Consider the following 10,674-nt stretch of genomic DNA (forward strand, 5'->3'; position numbering starts at 1 on the left):
TAAAACCATATCGTATCAAGATTATCATAATCGTGATCATATGAACCCTTAGAAGGGAATTGGCAATCAGCTGCCCAACCCATTTAGAAGTAGTAAACAAAGTGCCCTTACAATTGCAGAGTATATTGCTCAATAGGTTTAATTTACTGAGGCTGCACATACGTAGGTATCCTTATTTATTTATTTATTTATTTATGTATTTATTGGTGCCAAGTCTATATATTGCGTATGTTTACCCTGGTTGTAAAATACAGGACTGGATCTTTGCTTATTGAGTAGTCTCTACTTATACATTTACCAAACTTTGCTTAACCTAGATTGTTGTTTTCTTTCAATTCATTCCGCAGACTAACGATTCAATGCGGAAAACGATTTCTTAGTGTCCTTTAAACATTCTGCCTTAATTCTTTACATTGTGTGTATGTGCGTGCGTGCGTGAGTGATTGTGCTGAAGTGGTACATATATCTACGCATAAGTAATTTAATTAATTTATCCCTATTGGTATTCTAACGTAATGAGAATTAACTTAGTCAATGAACTGCATGCATGAAGTACTTTTTCTCACTCACCTCCAATTTTTTTAGCTTGTTGAAGTCAGGGTAGATATAGTAGTAAATGCCGAGGGAGGCCCCTGGGAGCGTCACGCCTCTGATGAGGAGGACGAATAGCATCACGAAGGGGAACGTCGTTGTGAACCAGACGACCTGCATCAATGGAACAGACTGCAGTTTAAGGAATCTGATCCCCCGATCGATCTTAAGGGATTACTGCTATCGTCGGCATAAAATATTGACAATCATTCGAACGTTGAACTGCAAACTCCACATTGTAAATGTCATTGTTTTCAAGACGTGGAATCGACTGCCGTTTGGCGTTTCTGATTCCATGATCGAGCAAGAGATTAACGCAATAATTTGCGTTAAATTCTTGATAGTCGAACGCCGAACTACGTAACTTTTTTTTTAATGCATGTTCATTGTCATCGTTACTGCAGCATGCAAATTTTTCTGTTTGTTACTCCAGTGGAATAATGGCCTCTTGCTTAAAAAAAAAAAAAAAAAAAAAAATCATCGAGACTTAGTACGTCTGTAATTTAATTCTTAATATCTAATGACCCAATATTAGAATAACTAGACCTGCCATGGATACTAAATGTATATATTTTATACACTTCCAGAACTTTATTGTGACTACTAGTGTCAAAATCATCCACGCTGTCATAGAATAATGTTTAAGGTTTCACTTTTTCTTCCAGACTACCGATTCTTGTGCAAGCGACGTGAAGCTTTACGAACATGCATTACCTTGCCCACCACCTTGACACCTTTGAAGATGCAAACGAAAGCGAAGGTCCAGACGAAGACATTGGCGAAAACGACCGGCCAGGTGAAACCACCGATGTCTGTGATGTCGGAGGACATCTGTAACACCTCGTTGCTGTCAAGACAAGGTTGCACAATTAGTTAAATGGTGTGTTCACAAGCGTGCACTCTCCCTCTCTCACACACACATTAGACTGGAATATGCAGTGGTGGTTTAATCTCTGCACAAGGTCTAGGATACAAACACAGCTGAGATGGACCAGAGAGCTACGACCAGGGCCCTCACATGGGGGTGGGGGGCGGCATATGCCCTTGGGCGGCACATTTAAGGGGGCGGCAATTCTAGTCTTGACATCCCGCCCACAAGGCTGACAAAATAATGATGATAAAAAAAAAGTCAAAGAACCGTTAGAATCAACAGAATATGAAATATTTTTCTATTATCCTTTCTGCAATAGGAACATTAAATATAATATTTAAAACAGGCAGTAAGGGATGGTGAAGATGGGAAGTGGTGATGGGGGAGGGGGGGAAGGGGGGCGTCACTGAGAACTTTGCCCCGGGGTGGCACTTAGGCAAGTAAGGGCCCTGGCTACGACCAAATTGGTTTCCAGCCTAGCAGAAAAATTTAGGGTGGTTAAAAGCACTGCAGCTCCCATAATATATAAATGAAAAGAAGAGAAAGGGGCGACTTGATAGTGTGTTCAGGTAATATATGTATATATATATATATATATTATATATAGATAAAGATGAAAACGGACAAATAAAGATAAATACATACAGTATACAAATGAAATTATTTAAGAAATGAAAAAGAAAGATAAAGGAAAAGATGAAAGAAATAGAGGATGATATAGCCAAGCTAAAACCGTAAGTAAATTCAAAACTAGAAATGATAGTTGGAGAAAAAGAGACAAAACTCCACGAGTGCAAATCCTTTCCTGTGTATTACGAAGATATGATGATGTAAACATCCAGAACTCCAATCCTCCCTTTGGGTATCGGTACATAGTACGAGTATATTAATGCCCTCTCAACTACCCTCCCCTTCAGTACCATTTCCTACACGTACTAGTGCTAGTCTCTCTTCTTAAACATTGCTATAAATTAATAATAATAAGTAAATAAAAAAATAAAAAAAAGGAATCAATAAATAGATATATGGATAAACAAATACTGTTATCATCAACCCCACCACACACACACAGTACACCTGAATGCATCTCTTAACATTTTCTCTCCGTTACATTTCTTTCCTTACATCCCAAATATACTTACCACTCCATCCACCGGCTCATCTACTCTAGCACTGAGAGTGAGATCCCCAAGATCACTCAATTTACATTCCTTTTAAATTTCTCTGCACAATGGTTTATATCAATCCAAAAAGCCTCCTTCTATTCTCCATTTTACTCACTATGTCTGTATGCACTCACAAAAGAGCATTCCTCTCATCCTAATTTCACTTTATTCCACATTATCCGACACATGTTTCCGTCATCTTCATCACGCAGTTTCCTATCCTGTCACTTCCCAACAAAGCCACTCCTTCACTCCCTCGCCCATTCATCACTTCTGATACCCTACCCATCACACTCCTAAAATCGAATTCACTCCACTCTTTCAACTTGTCATACTTGAGGACTAACACAAACATACCTCTGATCTCTTTCCTTTTACTCTCACCTATACCAAAGCTACGCACAATTACTATGGTTCCACCTAATCGCCTTCTACAACTCACATAAGAAATACGATAATAAAAACGATAATGATAATAATAATGATGATAATAGTAATGATAGTAATGATAATGATGATAATAGTAATGATAGTAATAATAATGGTGATAATGACAATGATAATAGTAGTGATAGTAATAATAAGAGCAATGATAATGATATTAATGAAAATAATTATACTACTATTACTACTACTACTACTACTACTACTACTAATTGGAAGCAATATTTACAGAGAAACAATAAAACAAAACCCTTCAACCATGGCACTATCCAAGCTTATATAAAAAAGGGCGGAAGCTCGACGTAAATATGTGATTATGTGATAGGTTATAATGTACCATAGAATGAGGACGAGTCACTGTCGCCACACTTACTGAAAGAACTCATCAGCGGCGGAAATGGCGCCAGTTCTGTTACGAACCTCGGCATCGAAACCTGACGAACCCTGAAAAAAATGAAACATTATTATCATGATTGCTTCGATTAATTATCCACTATGTTTTTGTTTAAATACAAATGGAATAAGATGGTATTATTTAGGGGATGTATTATGTTTCGAAAACTACGTGTACACTAGATATTTTATCTATATTTTTTCTAGATAGAGTTCTCCAAATAATGTAAACATCAGTGAGAGTTTAGTTGCGACTTAGTGGACTCAATTTATTTACTGTAGTGAGAACATACCTAAACTGCTCCATATCTATTTGTCGACTTGTATAGATCTTGTCGCTGTAGGTAGAGAACTGCTGTATAACGTGAGTAAAATGACGTTAAAGGAAAAATAAAAATGGGATAGTGATCAGACAGTGCTAATACAGCAATATGAAAGGTTCCCAGAATTGTGGGACGTGTCGTTGATGGAGTGCGGCAGTAAAGAAAATAAGGCAAGTGTTAAATATTCCAGATCCAGAATTCATACGAAAATTTATTAAAGGAACAGTGAAATGAAAAAAAGAGGAAAAGTGGCATGAGGGCTGGTAATGTGACTGTAAAAAGTACATGGGGATTTTTCGACGCTTTTCACCTCATGATTGGATGTAATACACCACAAGGAAGCACCAGTGAGAATATGGTTGGAACACAAACTATATTTTGTATTCATAGGATCATATGTTTTATTTATACATAATTATCAAAGACACTACCAAAATCACGTATTTATTCAAATATATTTACATTACCATGGAGCCTTACTTTTTTGTGTCGTGAAATACTGCTTAAACTGTTCACGTGTATCTTTGGCTATCCTAGCAAAATTTTTAGTTGTACCTAAACGTTGCATAGAATGTGCTCTTTTGGTAATCCATTTCGTCTCCAACTTCCTACTTTACAAATTCCAGAATCCTCCGTAACGAACGTACCAGGGGACCATAAACTGAATGAGATCTTGATAGTGAAAAAAAAAGTGTAGACCACATACGCATAATACAATTTGCTTCACTGTTTCTGGGGCGACCTTCATCGGCCATCTCAAGATGAGGAACAGGCCGAATGTGTTTTCGATTACCCCGCGTGCACTGGGTAATTTGTAGTTAAAAATGCGATTTAGAGCAGACTGATTTGGGGAAAGGAAAGGGTGTCAGTAAGCATGATGCAAACGCATCATCTGCAACAACAACGGACGGTACAGGTTCACCGTGCCATATCACCACATACGATCTTCAGTGTACATTTAATCAAGATCGTGCATTTAATCACCACTACTCTATCGAAGCTCTAGTGAGAACATATTTTAGTGTAGTGTGCCTACAATTTAGATTAGTCTTGTTAGACTAGGTCAGGTCTAGATAGATTTTAATCTAGTGTACACGTACATTGTATAAATATATTAAAAAAAATTGTACATAATTTATTTATTTTAAGTTTTGCCAAGACTCCTAACATAAATAGTCACATGCATAAACCCCCTTACCGCCTATGCGCGCGCGCACACGCTCGCATACAGAAATTACTTCTAACGAACACTGTCTGTGTCGGTATATGCCACTTTCAATTGTGTGTTTTATGTGTGATACAAATTTTTCTTCATTTAGTTGAGTTTTTAGGTGTCCATTTGACATATTTATCTGAAAGATACTCAAGAAAATATAAGGAAATAGGAAATGGCAGACTTTACGCATGGATATAAAGGCAAAGCAAATTGATATTGATTTCGTAAAACTTGCGTAAAGGGTCACAACTACCTTTGAACGAGTTTTCCTTGTCACGTTATACATGTGTGCACATGTACTCATACGTACACCCTCCCTTACGCACACGTACATGATTGTATTCGAACACGTACACACACTCGCGCGCACACACACGCGAACATGTATAACATACGGTTTGTTACTTTGGACTAGGTGACGTTAGGATAGAGTGATGCGCACTTTTGTTTGTATACTTTATTCTAGTGAAGGCACGTGTGTCAGAGGCAGGCGTGGCGTGGTCCTCAAGTGGGGGGACCGACCGCGAAGGCCTAGTGACGCATAACAAGTTGAGTACAAGAGAACTAACTGGCCTGCCCGCTCGGGGCGGCAGTATATATACGCGGGACTGACCCGACGCCATGACGCGACTTGACCTAACGCGGTGACCCTTTCTGGCCTGTCAATACCAGCGTCAGGTCCTATACACTCCAACTCCAAATGCATACAATTTGTACCGATGCTAGAATGCTTGTGGGGTACATGTACACCACATTACCCTCCTTCCCCTGCGGAGCGTGGGGAGGCGTCAGAGTCCCCAAAGGCATCGTAGGCGGAGGGGCGTGCGTAACAGTGAGACAGAGGGTGGGGCGGAGTAGCATCGGGAGGCGACACGGGTACAGGCGGCGGCGATGACGTCGGAAGCGGGGCGGCCGTGAGCGACGTCAGTGGAGGCGAGTACCCCCTGGAGGCGGCGCCGACGGCAATATCGGAAGCGGTGGCATAGGTGGTGGCGATGTAGGAAACGGGGCGGCCGTGAGGGGCGTCAATGGAGGAGAGAACACCCTGGAGGCGGCGCGGACGGCAATTTCGGAAGCGGTGACATAGGCGGTGGTGACATTGGAAGTGGGATGACTGTGAGCGATGTGTCAATGGAGGCGAGAACCCCCTGGAGGCGGCACAGATGGCAATGTTTGAAGCAGACATCGCCGGTGTAGCAACGTCAATCTGCGTTGATTGTGACGTCGAACGGGAAGGCGTCGTAAGTGACGTGCCGCAGCGGCGGTGGCTACGGTGGCTGTGGCGCTGACCACAGTGGCGGTAGCTGGTATGGCTGTGGTGATGACCACAGCGGCGGTATCGGCAGCAACGGTGGCTGCGACGGCTGTGATGGTTGTGGCGGTGACCACAGCAGCGGTGGCTGCGACGGCTGTATTGGGGTTGACTAACGTCCAAGTAGTGCCGAAGTTATAAAGAACCCACGTCCGGAACAGCGTCTGTTGAAGCTTGGCGATGATCCAGGGTTGGCTGGGTGCGCTCGCGTCAAAACTCCCAGGATCACCAATGTAACATACGGCGTGTTACTTTGGACTAGGTGACGTAGGGAGACAGTAATGCGCAGTTTTGTTTGTATACTTTATTCTAGTGAAGGTACATGTGTCAGAGGCAGGCGTGGCTTGGTCCTCAAGTGAGGGACCGACCGCGAAGGCCTAGTGACGCTTAACAAGTTGAGTACAGAAAACTAACTATCTGGCCTGCCCACAGATGTTGATTATTTATTTATTCATTTATTTATTTATTTATTTTATTCATTTTAATGCGAGCTATGGTGGAGCCCGCCGCTGGTTTGGGCGGCTACGGGATGCTACCCACGAGCGTTGATTTCCTCTCGTGGTCTATCGAGGTGGTGGAGCAGCTCGCACCACCCTCAGCAGCGTGCTCAAGTGCCGTTGCACTGTCCAGAGGAGTTTCATTGCTCTTGTTACCTCACTGATGTCAGGTTGAGCATTCCTGAGGTGCGGGACAGCCTGTCTCAAGCTGTTAGTGGCAGGGCAGTGAAGTGGGTAGTGGGCGAGTGGGTGGCGGGCGGGGTGGCCACAGTGGTTGCATTATTAGGTGGCGAAGTCCTCTCGTGGCTCCTCTCTGGAGCAATAGCACAGCCGGAGACGATGCAACGCGACTCCTTCCTCTCTCCTTAGATCTCTAGGGCTGTCGAGGCTTTAGTAATCGGTGGCTAGGGAATACCAGGCAGCCTGGTACTTGGTGGTCTCGAGCTCCCAGTGATGCAGATGCGCAGTGTCTTGATCTGTCCTAAGGACGTTAGGATATGATGCCTGACAGCTGGGAGGGCTGAAGCTACTCGTGCCGCCGCATCTGCGTCCTAGTTCCCCCTTATTCCAACGTGGCTGGGGATTCAGTTGAGTCTCACCCGTTTTCCCGCGGTTGCTAGGCTCTGTATGAGGCTTAGTGTGGTCGTGATGAGGGCGATGTCTTGGGGGGGGGGTGCCTGCTGAAGTACTTGTAGAGCGGCCCCGGAGTTGGTGTGAATGATCACCGTTTCCTCGCGGCGGTTGGTGGCGTGCCGGAGGGCGTGCTGGATGGCGACCACTTCCGTTTGGAAGGTGGAGCAGTGGTCAGATGTCCTCCATGAGAATGCCTCCTCTCCCGTGACCACTGCGGCCCCTGTTGTGCCTCTGCCACGGTCAACGGATCCATCCGTAAAGTACACCGCGCTGCCAGGGTCCCAGGGCTGTGCCATGGTCACAAGTGCGAGCTGGCGTAGTTCCTCCAAGGAACACAGAGCCTTTGGTGCGGGGAGAGACTTATAAGTCACCTCAACAGGCGGTTGCTCCCAAGGGCTGGTTTTTGATATGCCTCGGTGGGTTGATAGGGCGCTTGTAGGAACTGGGTGGAGTCCATGAACTTGTTGGCAGCGTCGGCGACTCTGCAGATCCAGGTGTTAGCGGTGAAGAGGGTCCTATGGTGTGGTAGGATCCTACTAAGCCTGGTGTGCAATGCAGTCTCGCTGTCCTGTAGGAGTATCTTGGCCACCCTGCATTCCACGATCTGTTGAGTTCTGATGGTGAGGGGAACCAGCCGAGTCTCTCTCTGCAATACACAGGCGCTGGTTCACATGTGCGCCCCCGACAGGGTTCTTATAGCCTGGTTCTGGATGACTTCGACCTTCTCCCGCAGTCCATCGCTGAGCGCGACGAGAACAGGCGCGCTGTAGTCAACTAGGGAGCGGACGACCTGCAAAAAGTAGAGTCGCAAGACGGCGTAGGGCGTCCCTTACCCCGGTCTTGTCATGGCCCTCATCACTGTGGTCCTCGCTTGCGTCCTCTTCCTCAAGTAGTTTACCTGACGGGCAAAGGTCAGCCTGTGATCTAGCCATAACTCAAGGTACTGGTAGGCCTGCGTCCAGTTCAGTCTCACGTACTGGACGTGTAGATGGAGGTTTGGTGCGGACGCCCTGAACATCATGGCCTCGGACTTTTCAGCTGAAATCTTCAGTGCCAGCTCCTCGCTTCTCTCGCTCAGGAGGTTGAGGGCCTCCTGTGCTTTGGCGATCAGGTTGCTGTGTCCGGTGACGACGAGGACTAGGTCGTCGGCGTAGCTAAGGAGCACTGTGCCAGCCGTGAATGGTAGGCTAACCAGCTGCTTTACCAGGAGGTTGAAGAGAACGGGGCTAAGGATCCTTCCTTGTGGAGTCCCGTTCTCATAGGTCCTGTAGAATGACGTGTGGTCCTGGAATTTGACCCTGGCACGCCGCCCCTGTAGGTACTCCTCGATCCAAGCTGGTAGCCGCCCTTGGATGCCCTTGCTGACAAGGGCTGCTAGGATCACGAGGGGTCACGCCGACTCGAAGGCCCTCTCCAGGTCGAGGAATACGGCAACGGCAGCCCGAATATCCACGTGGTTTAAGAGAGCCATGATGCTGTCTGAGGTGTCAACATCTCGGCTGAACCCAAATACGTGGGGGTGACGGGGTTCCAGTCGCCACTGGAGCCGGTTGGGGACCATCATTTCTGCTCTCTTGGCCACGCGGCTGAAGAGGGAGATGGGCCGCAGTTTGGCGGGGTCTTTGGACTTGGGTATCGGTTGGATGTCCGCCGATTTCCAAGCCGACGGTAGGTGCCCGATCACCCACAAGTGGTTGATCAGGCCTAGAATTCCTTGCTCACCAGCTGGACCTTCATGCGCCACCATGGTGTAAGTGACCCCGTCGGCACCGGTGGCTGTGTCTCGCCCTGCTCGCTTGGCTCTGGTGAGCTCCCTATGGGTGGAAGGGCAGTCTGCTTGGTCCGGTCTTGCCCTGTCGTCCCCGATGAGGCGCTCCCTCTCCAATCGGAGGCGCTGTAGCGTTCGGCTCATCTGCACAGGAAGTTTGTCGTTGACATATCTGGCTGCGAAGGTGTCTGCCAGCCTTTCCGCCTCCTGCTGTTGTCTTGGGTGGGTGGGAGGGCGAGAGCTCTATCCTCCAGTGGCCGTCCTCAGCTTGGACCAGAGGTCCGCCAGTCTGGTGTGTTGGGAGAAGCTGGCACACCATTCCAGCCACTTGGCCTCCTTTACCCGTCGTGATACCTGGCGTGCATGGGCGACCATCTCGCGAAGTCTCTCCAAGCCGTCTCTGGTGGGTCTCCTTCTGTAGTGTCGACGATGTATGTTGACCCGATGGTTCTGCTCCCGCACCTCTTCCGTGTAGAACCACCAGTTCTTGTGGTGACGCCTTCCCGGGGTTTTCTTCGGGATGGACGCCTCCGCAGCTTACTCTATGGCCGCCGTCAGGTCCCTCTCACGCTGTTCAATGCTGTCGGGGTAGGGGGGTGTATCCCGCCCACCATGCATCCAACTAGGACTGGAAGGCTCCCTAGTTCGCTCGTTTGATGTCCCAGCGCAGAGTGGGAAATAGGAGTGCCGTCTGTGGGCATTAAATCGATGTGAGTACGCCATAGTGATCACTAGTGAGGGTGGGGTGGACGCTCCAGCATGCTCCCGTGGCCAGTCCACTGGAGAGGAAGGTGAGGTCCAACCTCCCGCCACGTGTGTTCGTGGACTCTCCGGTGTTCAGCAGTTTGATGTTGGGGTTTTCCTCCAATATGGTGGCCAGGGGACGCCTCGCAGAGTTGGTTGGAGACAGAGACTGAAGTGAAGGGTGGTGGGTGTTGAAGTCGCCAGTCTCGAGAATATTTTCAGAACTGGCAAGTGAGAGCAATTCTCCCGCGTCTTGTCGATTCCGCGGGCTCCTGTAGATGTTGTAGATGGTCAGGGGACAGTTGGGGAGGTCGAGCCGGACCGCCAACCTTTTCACCCTCTCCCCACAGGGGAGAGGGTGAAAAGGTGTTGCGGGATATTGCTCTTCACTAGCGTCATGCATCCCCGATCGCCCCCTACGACGTGCGGCAGCGAGTAGGTGTGGAAGCCCGCCACTTTCAGTTCACCCGTGGCCGGAAACAGGGTCTTCTGGACGAGGATTATGTCCAACTTGTCTTGAATAAATGCCTGTTGGACTCTGTGCCTCTTGTTCCTTAGACCCTGCACGTTCCACTGAAGGATATTCAGGGTGTTTACCTCGCCACTTGGCTCCAACATGAATGTGGCTGTTCGCTGTGTAACGGCTGTCGGAGAATGGGTTGGTGGTAGGTACGGGCCGGTCTTCCAGCAGGGCGCCCATTGTCTCCGTCAGGAGT

General features: G+C 47.3%; 1 protein-coding gene across 1 annotated transcript in view; it reads right to left on the reverse strand.

Annotated features, from left to right (window-relative positions):
* The window catches only part of LOC143033025 (sodium- and chloride-dependent GABA transporter 1-like), a 53,789-nt gene that overhangs the window by 16,659 nt on the left and 26,456 nt on the right, over positions 1 to 10,674 (reverse strand). The window contains exons 5-7 of the mRNA XM_076198224.1: positions 3,446 to 3,516; positions 1,306 to 1,438; positions 571 to 705 (exon numbers count right to left, since the gene is read on the reverse strand). Coding sequence (XP_076054339.1) covers positions 571 to 705; positions 1,306 to 1,438; positions 3,446 to 3,516 — 339 coding nt within the window. The remainder of the gene's footprint in view (positions 1 to 570; positions 706 to 1,305; positions 1,439 to 3,445; positions 3,517 to 10,674) is intronic.

This window comes from Oratosquilla oratoria, chromosome 1 (genome assembly GCF_046742065.1).
Source record: "Oratosquilla oratoria isolate Oo_2021 chromosome 1, ASM4674206v1, whole genome shotgun sequence".
Taxonomy (NCBI): domain Eukaryota; kingdom Metazoa; phylum Arthropoda; class Malacostraca; order Stomatopoda; family Squillidae; genus Oratosquilla; species Oratosquilla oratoria.